The sequence below is a fragment of the Candida oxycetoniae genome (genome assembly GCF_023343755.2).
Source record: "Candida oxycetoniae strain CBS 10844 chromosome Unknown scaffold63, whole genome shotgun sequence".
In the NCBI taxonomy this organism is placed as follows: Eukaryota; Fungi; Ascomycota; class Pichiomycetes; order Serinales; family Debaryomycetaceae; genus Lodderomyces; species Lodderomyces oxycetoniae.
Window position 1 is genome coordinate 43,272 of NW_026055487.1, and position 15,682 is coordinate 58,953.

Sequence of the window (15,682 nt, forward strand, 5' to 3'; positions counted from 1 at the left end):
TATCTACTCTCTCTATTTACTCTTTCTATCTAGTCTTTCTGTTTACTCTTTCCATAGACTATCTCGCTTTGCTCGATAGTCTATACTACTCTTTCCATAGACTATCTCGCTTTGCTCGATAGTCTATCTCTACTCTTTCTATCGACTTGACTCGTTTCACTCGTCCAGTCTTCTTTTTTGCACCAATTTGACCAAAACCGAGCAGAGCGATCGACACTATCGAGCGAAAAAGCACGATTAGAGAAGATTGAAATGGAAAGAGATTTGACTTTAATACAGAAAGAGATTTAGCATGGAGAGGTTGTAGTATGGGGGCACTTGCATGGAGCAACTAGGTTTATAGAGAGGGGAGTTTTAAACTATCTGGGCGAGATTTAAACATGGGTGTAATATGATATACCCTTGGGTAGTAAACAAGTGTAGGTAGCCCCTTGAGAGTATGTGTCCTCTATGAACAGCATTATGATAATATGTTACTGGTTTCACTGCCAATTGAATTGAAAGAATTATCGAGCAAAGCGAGATAGTGGAGCAAGTATATCAGTGTAGAGATATGGGAGATGTAGACTTTTCAATTGGGAAGCATATTAGTGTAGAGAGAGTAGATATCTAAATTGGGAAGTATATGAGTATAGAGGAAGGGGTGTGACTAGAGTAGCCGAGATTAGTGAAGCCGAGACTGTCGACACTATCGTCTCTACCGAGCAGAGCGAGATAGTGGAGCACACTAGCTGCTACAGACACTATCGTCTCTACCAAGCAGAGCGCGATAGTGGAGCACAGCTGCCACCGACACTAGCGAAGCCGAGACTAGAGTAGATGAAGTATAGAAAGAAGAAGAGAAATGTAGATTAATAAAAATAGCTAAAAAATAGACTCAAAAGTAGAGTTGTTATTACAGTAGACCCAAAAGTAGAGTTGTTATTACAGTAGACTCATAAGTATCGAAACTAAATGGGTAATACGACAAATAGTAGAAATAATAAATCTAGTACAGATGATAGAGATGGCAATGTGACAATGTAACTAGAATGAGCCTTTGAGCCTTTGAGCCTTTGAGCCTTTGAGCCTTTGAGAAATGATATCTAATACAGATGACCGATATGGCAATGTGACTATATAACTATCAAGTAGAATAGAGTAAAGTAGTGTAGAGTAGTATCGGTAGAGTAGTATCTGTAGAGTAGTATCGGTAGAGTAGTATCGGTAGAGTAGTATCTGTAGAGTAGTATCTGTAGAGTGATCCACTATCTCGCTCCGCTCGATAGTGTTGATGGTAATTACAAATCCAACGGTTTTAATTGGTCAAATTAAAATCATAGATCTTCAATCAGATAAAAAAAATGAAATCAGATAAATAAGAAAAGGCGACATACAATGCCTTAGTAAAAAAGAATACATTGAGAAAACAAAAAATACGTGATTTGTTAGCAGCTTACGAATAGGTAACATAAAAGTTTTAACCTCTCTTACAATCGTAGGATCCAATGGAATGATTCAACATGCTCCTCTCCCCCCCTTCTCCTCTCCTCTACTGCTCCTCTACACACGGGATGTCACTTAGTAGCGACAAGTGAGAGTAGTCTCTGTATTTTCTTTTTTGAGATTTTTCACTTATACACTTTTAATGTTGATCTTAAAATAAATGTAGTTTCATAGCACACTCATATATGTACTAGTATAAGCACACACGCCACACGCCACCACATAAAACACACCTTATAAAAAACGAAAAAAAAATTATCCATTAGGCATTTAATTATAGCGATAAAATTAATACTTAACGGTAGTATTACCGATAAAAAAAAAAAGGCACCTTATTAAAGTTGGAATCAGTGTACTCGGATTTTTCCATTTGAAAAAGGTTTTTTTAAAGGATTACAATTCCAGCATCATTAACAACCATTTAAACCAACTCGAGATTCTTCTTTTCCAGATTACATCGGCTCATACTACGAACCACCTTTCCTTTTCAGATTATATCGGCACATACTAAGAAATACCTTTCCTTTTTTTTCCTTTTATGTACTGCATTATACGCTAGTAAGAGCAATGTCAAAAAAACATACTGAAGACAAGGTGATCTCGAGCTCCAATATCTCAACAAGTCCAACTCCAAATACTGAAGAGACTCGAGTCCGAGGAAGCGGCTCAATATCACCAAAAAGTCTGAATTTAACGACAGACGATGGACAACAATGTTCAAATTGTGGCACAACGAAAACTCCACTTTGGAGAAGAGCTCCAGATGGAACATCAATATGTAATGCTTGCGGCTTGTATTTGAAATCTAATAACTCCCATCGACCCGTAAACTTAAAGAGACCGCCAAATACAATACCAATAGCTAAGGAACAAGAAGGGTCATGTAAAGGTGACGGACGGTGTAATGGTACAGGAGGCTCCGCCGCTTGTAAAGGATGTCCTGCTTACAATAACCGAGTTGTTGCAAAACATGCATTAGAGAAACCAGGCACACATGAATTGAAAAATACTGATTCGACTCACATCAAATCGCTATCGTCAGAAAGTAAGCAAAGTGGCAGCGGTAGCGGGAGCGGAGAACAAAACGACTACGAGAATTCCCTCGCTATTGCATGCTATAATTGCGATACAACTATAACACCGTTATGGAGAAGAGACGACGCCGGAAATACAATATGCAATGCTTGTGGGTTGTTCTACAGACTACATGGCTCTCATCGACCAATAAAAATGAAACGTGCTACAATAAAGAGGCGTAAAAGAAACATACCTGAAAGTAAGTCCACTAAGGAAACAAAAGTTGCAAAAAAATCGACAATATCTTCGCACACTTGCACCTCGAGTACTCCGAACCAACAAGGAAATATGGCAGTTGCCTCTCTGGTTAAACCCTCACCTAATCTGTTGTCAAGTTCACCAAATATGAATATACTTCCACCTATTTATTATCCTCTTCCCTTCAACAGACCAGCCATCGGTACCAATATGCATTTGTCGACCCCTTCACCATCAATGTATCCAAGATATAACGGTAGTGGTCGTCTTCCAAATGGGCCAGGACCAGTTCCAGGACCACCACCACCTGCGACAGCAGCAGTAGCTCCTCCTTCTTCTTTTCCTCCTCCTCCCATGCCACTAGCTCAAAATTATCAACCTTTACCAAACACACAAAGCTTGTACCCGTCACCGCCTCAAGTCAAAATCAACATCCCTCCAATTAATTGTTATCTGGGAACTACATTGCCTCCAATCCATTCAGACTCCGCTTATATAAAATGCGACACACAGACGAAAAAGTTCTCAAAACCAATAGCCATTGATTTTACGGCAACTTATAGAGTTGAAAATAGACGATCAAATATTGATCACGAAGATAGTGAGAGATCTACTACAGCATTAACATTGAAACTGCCGAGCTCTAATAGCGAAGATAGCAAACCAAAAGGAAACAAAAAAGCCTTGACTATAGGAGGGTTACTTAACGGTTGAAGCATAAATAAAAAGAGAAAGAGAACTAAAAAGTTTCAACTTGTAGACCCTTTTTATTTTTAGTCGCTAGTAAGATTTAACATGCCATCTAAGTAGATTAAGATGAATATATATGTTAATTTTATGTTTCCCTATTTTGGAAATGGTGAGGCTTTTTGCGATGAGTTAAAAAAACTTTAAAAAAAAAAATGAAAAGAAAAAAAACATAACCTTAAGTGTAGAAACCTTGAGCTTGATTCTATAGAGACAAGATGGGATTGACAGGGAAGAGAAAACATGATGAAGATGGTGAATTACTGGAGAAGCATAAATTAAAATTGCAAAAGAAACAAGACAAGAAAGAGAAGAAGAAAGAGAAGGAGAAGAAGGAAAAGAAGAAGGAGAAGAAGGAGAAGGAGAAGGAGAAGAAGAAGGAGAAGAAGAAGAAGAAGGAAAAGGAAGAGGAGAAGAGAAACAGCAGCAAGGAGAAGAAGCAAAAGTCCGAAAAGACAGTTGAAAGTGCTCTGCTAACAGCGGACTCCGCCTTATCATCAGGATATATACAATCAACTAAATTGTCCAATCTTTCCCAATCAGATATAGATGAATTTTTATCACAGAATGAGGTATCAATCGAAGATCCCCAAAATCTCAATTACAGACCAATAATATCCTTTGAACAAATTCAACTTGAACCCAAAGTTTCTTGCAATCTTTCCAAATTTTCTAAACCAACACCGATTCAATCCGTATCTTGGCCTTTTCTTCTTGATGGTAAAGATGTAATTGGAGTAGCAGAAACAGGTTCGGGAAAGACATTTGCATTTGGAGTTCCTGCAATTAATAACATTGTTCGTACGCAAAATCAAGATTTGAGCGTCTTGTGTATATCGCCGACACGAGAATTAGCCTTGCAAATCTACGACAATTTACAAGATATAACGAAAGGAGTTGATATATCATGTGTTGCCATATATGGAGGTGTTTCTAAAGATGATCAAATTAAAAAGCTTAGAAAAGGCGCAAACGTAGTAGTTGCAACACCAGGTAGATTAGTTGATTTGATTAATGATGGGGCTATAGATTTGAGTCTGGTTACATATTTAGTTCTCGATGAAGCCGATCGTATGTTAGAGAAAGGGTTTGAAGAGGATATAAAGAGAATTCTTGGATCGACAAAGTCCGCTGGTAGACAAACATTGATGTTTACTGCTACATGGCCCAAAGAAGTTCGAGAATTAGCTAACAATTTCATGAATGAACCGGTTAAGATCACTATTGGTGACAGGGATGAATTAAGCGCCAATAAAAAAATTACCCAAATTGTTGAAGTTTTGGATGATAAGTTTGACAAGGAGAGGAAATTGATTTCTTTGCTTCACAAATATCAAGATGCAAATCATCAAGATAACAAGATTTTGGTATTTGCATTGTACAAAAAGGAAGCAACACGGATTGAAAATTTGCTCAAGCGCAACAGATTTACCGTTGCAGCTATTCACGGAGATTTGTCGCAACAGCAACGTACACAAGCATTGAATTCATTCAAGACAGGCGAATGCAACTTGTTGCTAGCGACGGATGTAGCGGCGAGAGGTTTGGATATACCCAATGTCAAATATGTGATTAATTTGACATTTCCCTTGACGGTTGAGGATTATGTTCACCGAATTGGTAGAACAGGAAGAGCAGGTAAAACAGGTATAGCACATACGTTTTTTACTGAAGACGAGAAACATTTGAGTGGTGCCTTGTGTAATATCTTACGAGGAGCCAACCAACCTGTTCCAGAAGCTTTATTGAAATTTGGTGGTCATACGAAAAAAAAGGCACATTCTGTTTATGGCGCATTTTACAAGGATGTCGATATGAGTAAAACGGCAAAAAAGATCAAATTTGACTAAGAACCCTACGACACTATCGATACTATCGAGCGAAGCGAGATAGTGACGCAACTCTAGATGCCTCCAACACTATCGACACTAGCTGCCTCCAACACTATCGACACTAGCTGCCACCGACACTATCGACACTAGCTGCCACCAACACTATCGACACTAGCTGCCACCGACACTATCGACACTAGCTGCCACCAACACTATCGACACTAGCTGCCACCGACACTATCGACACTAGCTGCCACCAACACTATCGACACTAGCTGCCACCGACACTATCGACACTAGCTGCCACCAACACTATCGACACTAGCTGCCACCGACACTATCGACACTAGCTGCCACCAACACTATCGACACTAGCTGCCACCAACACTATTTCTTCCACGACAGTGCTGGAGAATGTATAGAGAAAAGTACCGAGTAATTACTAATTGACAATATAAGTAGGACTTGAGAACACCCCAACGACACTACCTGCTACCGACACTATTGACACTAGCTGCCACCGACACTAGAGTAGATCCGAATTGTAAACACACAAACTTGTGAACACCCTGTCTTTTTTTCTCCAAGTCCAGGCTTAGAGGACTAAATTATTTACACTTGATAAAAATATCGTATCTCTAAAGCCGTCAATTCTACACTATTATTTTTTATGGGCTGTAATTTTACGTTATTTTTAGCTGTCATTTTTAGCTGTCATTCTATGTCATTCTACACTACAAAGTGCTGCTCCACTAGAGAGCAAAGCGACCTAGTGTCGCTCTAGTGTTATTCAAAGGGCTGCTCCACTAGCTCGCTTTGCTCTCTAGTGTCGCTCTAGTGTTATACAAAGTATTGCACCACTAGCTCGCTTTGCTCTCTAGTGTCGCTCTAGTGTCGCTCTAGTGTCGCTCTAGTGTTATACAAAGTGCTGCTGCACTAGCTCGCTTCGCTCCCTAGTGGAATCGTTGTATCCAAAATCACGCGTTAATCAGCCCCTTTTTTGAATTACGTGTTCAATTAGCTATAAAGCAACTAGATTAGTAATAAGAAATTAATCTAAATTAATCTAAAAGTTTAGTAGTAAAGTTGTATTGTATACCCCTTTCAAATTGGGATTTGCGACATTAAACTAAAACTCGCGACATTGTAAACTAAAATTTATGCCACATGTCCCCTTTTGAAAGGTTTTTTTTTCGCTTTGTTTTGCTTCTCTTTTCTTTTCTTCACCTTCACCTTCCATGACATCTGATAAAAGCAAGTGCGCGCTTTATTAAGCAGCGGAAAAAAACGGTTTTTTTTCCAAGAAAAATAAAAATAAAAATGAATAAATTTGTCTCATCATCAATAAAAAGGTGAAAAATTAGTTTCTATAGATAAAGTAGAAGAAGGAAAATCTAAAGAGCTTGTAGTTGGAAAAAGGAAAATCTACTAGAGAGCTTGTAGTTAGAAAAGGTTCAAGTGTTATTTATTTACTACAGCTGGCGAGAAGAATATTGACCTTCTCAGTACCATTTATAACTCCCCCTTGCCTTCTTGTTCTATAAAAGCAAAAAAAGCAAAAAATAATGCACATATTTGGCTTCATAATACTACTAATTAGCTGCGTTTTCGCCATTTCAGCTAGTGAATCCTCATCCAACCGCCATATACTTCCGAAACAACAATTTAATGCCTTTGACTCGCCCGAGTTTTGCTCACAAATCATCACTTCAACATGTAATACTACTTTTTCCTATATCGACAAGCTAAACAAAGAAATACGCCCCTCCTTGGCTGATCTAGTCAAGACATCGTATTTCCGTTATTTCAAGGTTGATTTGGACAAACAGTGTAAATTCTGGGACGCACAACACTTTTGCGCCACTGAAAACTGCGCAGTCGAAGTATTGGAAGATTTCAATTGGAGTCAAGTCACTAATGAAAATTTGAAACCCATGAAATTGGGTAAAATCAAGTTACCAGACTCAACTGCCTCGGTTCAAAACTCAATTGAAACCGAAAAGATTGCAACTTGTGAAGATTTGGATTATACTCACATAGACGATGGACACACATGTGTACATGTGAATTTGTTGAACAACCCAGAAAGATTTACTGGATATGGTGGAAACCAAAGTTTTGATGTTTGGAAAGCAATTTACTCAGAAAACTGTTTCCCAAATACAAATCCAATGTCAATGGAACCAAATCAAAAGAAGGAAAAATGCCGTGAAAAGAATTTGTTTTACCGATTAGTTAGTGGAATGCACGCATCCATTGCTGTACATTTGTCTAATGAGTATTTGGACTCGGTAACTGGTGAGTTTTATCCAAACTTGGATGTGTTTATGCAAAGAGTTGGTAAGTTTAACGACCGATTATCTAATATTTATTTCAATTTTGCTTTGGTTTCTCAAGCATTGGTCAAATTGAAAGATGTTTTGCCTTTGAGGGAATTCATTCAATCCGGATACGATGATATTACTCCAGCTCAAAAGGAACATTTACTAGCCAATAATGATACAGAGAGTGTTGATGTTTACGATGAGTTATTGTTGGAGGATATCATTCCCGCATTGGGATCAAATACAATGTTCAACACCTCAACTTTGTTTGATCTGAAAAAGGACCCTAATTTGAAAAACGAATTTAGAGCAAGATTTAAAAACATTTCGGCAATAATGGACTGTGTCGGATGTGACAGGTGCAGAATGTGGGGTAAGATACAGACTATTGGCTACGGAACAGCATTAAAGATTCTTTTTGAAGATGACTACGACAATTTGAAATTCAGAAGAATTGAAATTGTTGCATTGATCAATACATTGGACCGACTTTCCAAATCCATTGCTTCCATCAATAACTTCAAAAAGATGTATTTACAACATTTGAAAGATGTTGCTGATGGAATTGCTCAACCTGGAAATTACGACTCACTAAACTCGCAAAACAATAGCAACGGAGGCTTTCATTTCCCTTTTATCCAGTCTCCTGCGCCTGCATCTGCGCCTGCATCTGAACCAGCACCAGCACCAGCATCCAAATCCAAATCTAAATCGCACCTGGATCATAAATCCAGGTCTCACGAAGAACATAAAACACCAAACAAACAGTCACTTGAGGATCTCTACAAAATTCCAGCAAAAGACCGGACATTTACCCAAGAGTTTCGATTAGCTTTCCTGGAAGTGTTTGAAGCATTAAAGTTTGTTCTTGGTAGTTATAAGCAGTTTCCCGTTATTATGGGTAAATTCTCTATTGCTCAATTAAACCAGTGGTGGAACCAATTAATTGGGAAACCTCAAGTTTACGAATACAAGAGTGCAGTTGACGTAGAAGCTGAAGAGTACCACAGGCTCATCAAATCATAGCCCCTCCCCTTATCATACATACAGACAGACTTTTGCTATATAAAAACTAAATTGTTTCTTCTAATAAAGAACTTCATTTGCTAATAGATAGAAAAAAAAAAATGTAGTTGGTACTTTTTTTTGATTTTGATTTTGATTTTGATTTTTTACTTTTATGATATGAACCCTTGTGTAAGTTGTTTGACGGAGATTCATTGATACGAGTCGCTTGCAAGCATATGGTTTTACGACCGAACGCTTCCGCTGTGTCATTTTCACTACTCCAAACATGCTAGTACTCCCGTGGTGAGGTGTATGCATGTATATTTATTTATTCTAATCATAGCACTTCAAGTACTTGTAATAGAAGCAGACCATGAATCTCCAGCGGCAGATACGCTGTTTGCATTGATGGACAACAATGAAGACGATTTTCACCTTCTTGGGTCGAATATAGTACAAGTTGACTCGTTAGAAGCGATAAATTACAAAGATTTACGCTATAATACCGATAGAATATACAAGCTTAAAAACACGCCATCATTAATCATACACAAGTCGAAATTACGACTACAAAATTTGCATAAAATTGGTAAGAAACATATACCAGACTGGATCCATGTTGGAACCAATGGCAAAAGTTCAAGGCTGGAGCTTCATTTCCCAATTTCAAAATGTCTAAATCAGCAGTTTGGGGATGGAGGAAGTATAGATGTGCAAAACACCGTTCTTGCAACAATGATAAACACATTTGAGCTTACGCTAAGTTTAAATGTAATTTTCTATAGTGAAAGAGTGACGCAAGGTTGGGAGTTGACCAATTCAATAACAATGAGAAATTTGTATACTTGTACTGTTCCTGATGGAATGATTGGACAGATTTGGGCAAGAACTGATGTTATTGAAGCAAACGTCGACTTGAGCTTAATTGAAATTGAAAATGTTCCCAAACTGAAGAATAAAAGAATAAAGTTGAAACTTTGGAAAAATGTGGGAAAAGTCAAGATGTTCTTAGGAGGCGGTGGTTCCGGATCGGTCAATGGGGCTCAAAAGAGGCCAATAATTTCTTGTGTTACTGATGCAAGATTGATAGACTGTCTGGGTAAAAAATTAAAGACAGGCGGGTTGATGGTAATTTAGTAGTAGGATGGGGGAGGGGGTGGTGATGCAGCAATTTTCAAAAGACCTTATAAAAAATTGTTGTTATCATTGTCGATCCCAATTATTAATGGGGTACGCTATATTTGGGCTTGGTTACAGGAAAAAGTTTTTGTGGATACGCAAAGACTCAGTAGTTACAAGAGAGTGATAGCGGCTACTAAAGAACCCGATGCAGGAAAGAGTCCTGAGACTGGGAGATAAAAAACTACATTTGCGCTTGGTTACTTATCTTTAGAAATTTTATTCTCATAATCTGCAATCTTGAATGCTTGATTGCATCCTATGATTCAGGAACCCTATACTTTAGCCTATGACCCTCTTCATAAATATAGTTTAACTTGCTCTCAAACTCACCTTTTTTTTTCAACTCAACATACTTTTTATACAATAACAAGGCGGTTCTAGCGTCTTCAATAGAGTCATGATTTCCCCTTTGTACTCTTTCTCGCAACATGACAAATGCCAAGAACTTGAGACTCAACTGTCGCTTGAAACTTGCCATGTAATAGAAATCAGCAGTGTCTCTAATTTGCTCTTTTGGAACTTGTAAATTGATTGTTCTGAAATCTGTATACAATCCGTGACCAACAAAAATGACTTTCAAATTAAGCAAAAGCCATAACTTACGATATGCCGTCTGCAAAGTAACTAAATTTTTGTTAGACTTGCAAAAATCTAAATCCATTGGTTCGATACCGCTGAAACTTGTAAGATAATCATAGATCGGTGATGTGTGTACAATGTAATCATCAATAAATGCTTTTCCAAATAATGGGCTTTCGTCATCTCCACGTAAAACGGAAACACGAGCCAATGATAGGTCTTTTGGTTTAATCAATTTCTTGCTTCCCAAATAGCTAATCTCCAACTGTTCTGGTCTTAGTGTTACAAATTCTGCATCGATAGCAACGAGTGTGCCAGGATGTGGTGCTTCTTGTTTGGTTAACAAAATGTATTGCTTTTGGTATTCCTTTCTCGCAGCGCCTGCAAAATGATCTCGATACAATATAGAATCGTTACCTTGAAAATGAGTTATATAATCAAAAGTCTCAACTTTGTCAGCTTCTTGATACACTACAATAACCGGTTTCTTCCACTCGTGGGTTAGGTTAAACACTTCCTCCTCAGGAATCGGAATAACTAAGTAGTCATTGAAAAGGATCCATTCACCTTGGATTTTAATAAATGAAACTAGATTATGACCACCTGTTCTAGATGAGTCTATTTGATGACTAATTTCACATACGTATCCTAATAATTCATATTTCTTATATTCTCCAGATAAAGGCTTGGTTGGTTTAAAAGAGTATCCCTGATTGTTTCTTGCCTTTAAGGCATACATTTCAGGCACTAACCATTTCTTGAGACAATTTATTAGCTTAAACTCCTCATTGGTCAAATTAACATTCAAGACAAGTACGGGTGGTAGTTTTATAATACTAGTTCTGATTTCCAAAGTGTGTGGGTGTGTATGCAAGTGCTGTGTGCATGGAACTGTTTTACACTGATTCATTGAGTAATCCAAGTACGTCAAAATATTCAAATTTGTTCGAATGTTGGAAAAATTAGTTGGTTGATCTTGGTTGTTTGGATTGATTAGGATACTCATCTTATTCAACATATTGTTTGGAGGTGTAATCAAATCTAGGGACAATGTGGTGCCCAATTGCTTCTCGTTTACTGGACACGAATGACCACGACCCAAAATTTGAATCTCGTATGTCAATTCCGTCAAATCAAATTTTATATCAAACTGTGATTTGAAATCTAGGTTTAGCCTGTTCAACAAATAATTGTTGAATGAAACTATCAACTCTCTAACTTCATGAGAACTCAAGTTCATTAATTCATTCAAATTAATCAATTTCGACGCGTTGGCATCGTGATTCATAACTTGACTAAAGTTTGTTGTTTTGACATTACTTGCCTTGGCCTTATACATCATGTCAAATAGGTACGCCAATTCGTTAAGTATAGACGATCCTTCAGAATTTGTTTCAATTACTTGAGGCTCGTTTGGTAACCATTCAGTCGACAATGAATTAACCACTTGATTATAGAAAGATGGTTGAAACCGAAAAAGTTGCAACAATGCATTTATATAGGAATTATCACTGTGATTTTCCAATCCACAATACTTTTCCGTTCTATTGTAAAATGCAAAATCAAAATCCTTAATACCAAACTTTGAGTATTGAATTTGTAATCTTGAGTAACAATTGGGAATTGCATCTTCATTTCGGCATTGTAAAACACTTTCTTCAAGTGCTTCTATAGACTTTTTCTGCTCCTTTTCTTGATCACTCTTTTCACTAAGGAATTTGGGAATTTGGGAATCTTTGGTACTGGTTAAGGAGTAGAAATTGGTCACAACGTTTGCCGCACCGTATTTCAATGAATCGTACTTGAAAAGTCCCTGATCAGCTTTGGCTAATAGGTCGGAATCAATAGCATTTGGTAAACGAGCTCGCTCTTTGATGAATTTGAGATCGACTGGCCAATTTGATAGTAGCAACTCTTTATAATAGGGCATACCAACTATTGAAAGCGGCACATTGTTGTCATCTATATCAATAAACGTTTCAGAGTCAATGGTTATGTCTGGTTTCTCAATGTTTTGCGGGAAATTCACAAAATTTTTGCTGATTGCATCGGCGTTGGTAATTGACCATAAATGTATATTTGAATAACCATCATTGAACAGAAAGAAATCACCGTTTTCGCTTATTTGCAAATCAGACAAGGATGGTTGCTTTGCTGTTTGTTGAGGAGGCAACGGCATATCTGCATGATATACTTTCACATTTGTTTGATCAAATATATCTACAAACTGAATCAAGCCAAATGCAGAGGCAATGATCAAGATATTAGGTAGTTTAGGATGAAACCTGACTGATGACACACCAGCCGGAAAAGCAACCGGAGCAATTGCTTTCATCATTCGAATGTCAAAGATGTTGACCAAAGGATCACACAAATATTCCGGCGTTTGGTGATAATTGTACCTTTTTGGTTTTACAGAGTAGCCGCAACTAGCGATATAGTTCCCCTTTACGTCTAAATCAGACATGTACCCATTGTGTGCAGAAAACGTCTTTAAGGATGCATTGGACGTTGGGTCAAATAATTCAAGAGACCCTGTAGTGCCTGCTAGAGCAAGTAACTTTGGGGACTCCTTTATTAATGTTATCTTACCTTCATGATTGAATTTGGTCAAGACATTTGGTTTATTTAAATCAAACTTGAGCAAGGAAGAATTGGTGCTCACAACCACGTCATTAAAGGAGTTACAATTGAACGACATTGCATTGAGACTCTTGAATGAGTCGTCCTTAAATGACAAAGCGTCAAATCCACCTTTTGGTACTCCGCGTCGATTAAAGAAGGAAACCTCATCTGTCAGAAGCGCCAACGTGCCGTCTCTATGAGAGAGTAGCTGTGTAACCGGATGATGCAGACTATTTGTTAGGTATTTAGTATAGGGGCTTGTTTCATTGCTGAAAGGAGAACTTGTTTGTATGAAGGAACTAACATATCCATCATCATCACCAACTAGGATAATATTCTGCTGCGAATCGAATTTTGTAGAAACAGCCGTCCTGGGGCTGGTGCTTCCTATACCGGTGAATGGGATTTTTGTCACCTCTCCCCATCCCTCCATCTCCAAGATATCAACCAAAAAAGAACAGTAACAGCGTCTCTGTTAAAAGAAAGAAAAGGCTTCTAGCTAATATATATATATATATATATCTATCCAGCCCTATCCCTATTGAATGATAATAAATAACCCAAAATCTAAAACCCCCAAATAAACTCATCGGAGTATTTTTTCCGCTGGCGCCCGCGCGCGCTCCTCCTGCTGCTCCTGTTACTGCTGCTGCTGCTGCTGCTGCTGCTGCTCTTTAACACACGGTAGCGCCAATCTCGAGTCAAGGTGCAAGCTGATTAGAGTTATTGCTGTGATGAAAACCAGCGACTAAAACCAAGGAGGAGCTTGGAAGCTTTAGTTAACACACGGGTTTGATATTGTTTCGAGAAAACCCCTTTCTTTTTTTTTTTTTTTCTTCTTTTTTTAAGCAAACACTTATCTTATTATGCCATGGCCCCGTGGGAAAAGAAGCAACAACAACAATAATAACCAACAACAACAACTCTGTTGGTTTTTTTTTTTTCCGCTGCTGCTGCTCTTTAACACATGGTAGCGCCAATCTCGAGTCAAGCAGATGATGAAATGCCAATGATTGTGATGGTAACCAACCAACTACTAAAAACAAGGAAAAGCTTTAGTTAATTTAACTAGTTGATATTGTTTCGAGAAACCTTGTTTTTTTTTTTTCTTGAGGCAGACACTTATCTTGTCTTATCTTATCATATCACGTCACGCCTTCCTCTCCGCCTCGTGGAAAACAAGGAATGACTCAAATAAAGTATGACGCTACCATCTGTAATCAACACAAACATCGATGTAAACAAAAAGCCAAATTAATTGGTTAGCGCAATTGCAGAATGACTCTTAAACTAGTAAAGTTTTTACTCACCCATCTTTATCTGTGGTAGTAATGCACATGGAGGGGGGGGGGGATTGGTTATTTTGCTTATCTGTTTTATTTTGTTTTGAGTTTCATCTATGCATTCTTTATATGAATTGTCACTTGTACACGCATACTCACACCCATGTGCAATATACACTGATGCGACCCACGGGACTAGTGAGCTCGGGGTCTCGGTAAGGAAAAGGTTTACTATAAATTCCCTGTCAATTTACCTTATCATAATATAAAAAAGATTTTGTAGAATAGTAATCTATCAAAAAAGCGCTTTTAAAAAAGATCTACTTAAAAAAAAAAAGGATTATTGGACTTTGGCAGTCACTAGAGATTAGCCCCCGTTCTTCTACTTTAGATATATAACACTTGGTATTAACCTCCCACTCAAGACCCACTTCCCATTTCCAAGTCCGCTTCTCAAGACCCACTTCCCATTTCCAAGTCCGCTTCTCAAGACCCGCTTCCCATTTCCAAGTCCGCTTCTCAAGACCCACTTCCCATTTCCAAGTCCGCCTCTCTCTTTCAAAACTTCAACGAGGTATGTTCAAGTCTACCTTTGTTTATTTATTGCCACAATGGTTCAACAAATCTTCTCGCTCACAGCACCAGCAGCTGCCAATTGACCCAAAGACCATTCCAAAGAGCTTTAATGTTCAAAACCATGACAACAAGTTGATTAATATCAAAATGGATTCGACACAAGCCGGCGAACAAGGTGGTGACGCGGAGGATGATGATGAATATGTGGAAATATCAACAACACCGTTATCTTATGCAGAAGTAGCGCAATTGGGATTGAACAAAGAACCAGCAAATTTACAGATTCCAAAGGCTCTTCCAAGTAGAGGCAAAATCGACCAGAATCAATATACTATTTTGCCTGATAATCGTGAGTCAGACACTTGTGTTGCTGGTAATGACCTTGATGAGTTTTCCCTTTTCAAAACCGGCGATGAATATGAAAGGTCTCAAAATTACAAGGGTAAGCAATTGGAAATGAATAAAATGAGGAAAGTTAAGTCAAGAGAAATGAAGAAAAAACGGAAAAGCTGAATTGGGTTACGGTTTTCGGAGAGGTTTTTCTTGAGTTGTTGCCGCTTTACTTGCTAATAAGAGAGAGAGAAGACATTTGAAAATGAAATTGTGAAAGGGAACTCTTTGTTGAGCTTTTCTTTCAATAGTGGCGTCAACATTGTTTGCTATCTTTCTTTGATGGTTGGAATCTCTTGTTCAACGTGATTTGATTCGCTATTTGTGGCTGGAATTTGTCTCAGTCCAATGCTAATATTATCTTTGAAAATAAAAA

General features: G+C 38.0%; 6 protein-coding genes across 6 annotated transcripts; 5 read left to right on the forward strand and 1 right to left on the reverse strand. All coding sequences in view use genetic code 12, as the record gives it.

Moving 5' to 3' along the window:
• Positions 1-2,052: 2,052 nt before the first annotated feature.
• On the forward strand, positions 2,053-3,474 carry SFU1 (Sfu1p; the record flags this gene model as incomplete). Its single annotated transcript, XM_049326225.1, has 1 exon — positions 2,053-3,474. The coding sequence occupies one exon, from the start codon at positions 2,053-2,055 to the stop codon at positions 3,472-3,474; it is 1,422 nt and encodes a 473-aa protein (XP_049178206.1).
• Positions 3,475-3,725: 251 nt separating this feature from the next.
• Positions 3,726-5,357, forward strand: DBP3 (RNA-dependent ATPase; the record flags this gene model as incomplete). Its single annotated transcript, XM_049326226.1, has 1 exon — positions 3,726-5,357. The coding sequence occupies one exon, from the start codon at positions 3,726-3,728 to the stop codon at positions 5,355-5,357; it is 1,632 nt and encodes a 543-aa protein (XP_049178207.1).
• A 1,547-nt stretch (positions 5,358-6,904) lies between these two features.
• ERO1 (ER oxidoreductin) lies at positions 6,905-8,689 on the forward strand (the record flags this gene model as incomplete). The annotated part of the gene is made up of 1 exon (XM_049326227.1): positions 6,905-8,689. One exon carries the CDS (start codon positions 6,905-6,907, stop codon positions 8,687-8,689), a length of 1,785 nt encoding a protein of 594 aa, XP_049178208.1.
• Positions 8,690-8,983: 294 nt separating this feature from the next.
• Positions 8,984-9,808, forward strand: KGF56_004757 (uncharacterized protein; the record flags this gene model as incomplete). Its single annotated transcript, XM_049326228.1, has 1 exon — positions 8,984-9,808. One exon carries the CDS (start codon positions 8,984-8,986, stop codon positions 9,806-9,808), a length of 825 nt encoding a protein of 274 aa, XP_049178209.1.
• A 301-nt stretch (positions 9,809-10,109) lies between these two features.
• Positions 10,110-13,490, reverse strand: KGF56_004758 (poly(A)-specific ribonuclease; the record flags this gene model as incomplete). Its single annotated transcript, XM_049326229.1, has 1 exon — positions 10,110-13,490. One exon carries the CDS (start codon positions 13,488-13,490, stop codon positions 10,110-10,112), a length of 3,381 nt encoding a protein of 1,126 aa, XP_049178210.1.
• Positions 13,491-14,916: 1,426 nt separating this feature from the next.
• KGF56_004759 (uncharacterized protein) lies at positions 14,917-15,429 on the forward strand (the record flags this gene model as incomplete). Its single annotated transcript, XM_049326230.1, has 1 exon — positions 14,917-15,429. One exon carries the CDS (start codon positions 14,917-14,919, stop codon positions 15,427-15,429), a length of 513 nt encoding a protein of 170 aa, XP_049178211.1.
• Between the last annotated feature and the right edge of the window lie 253 nt (positions 15,430-15,682).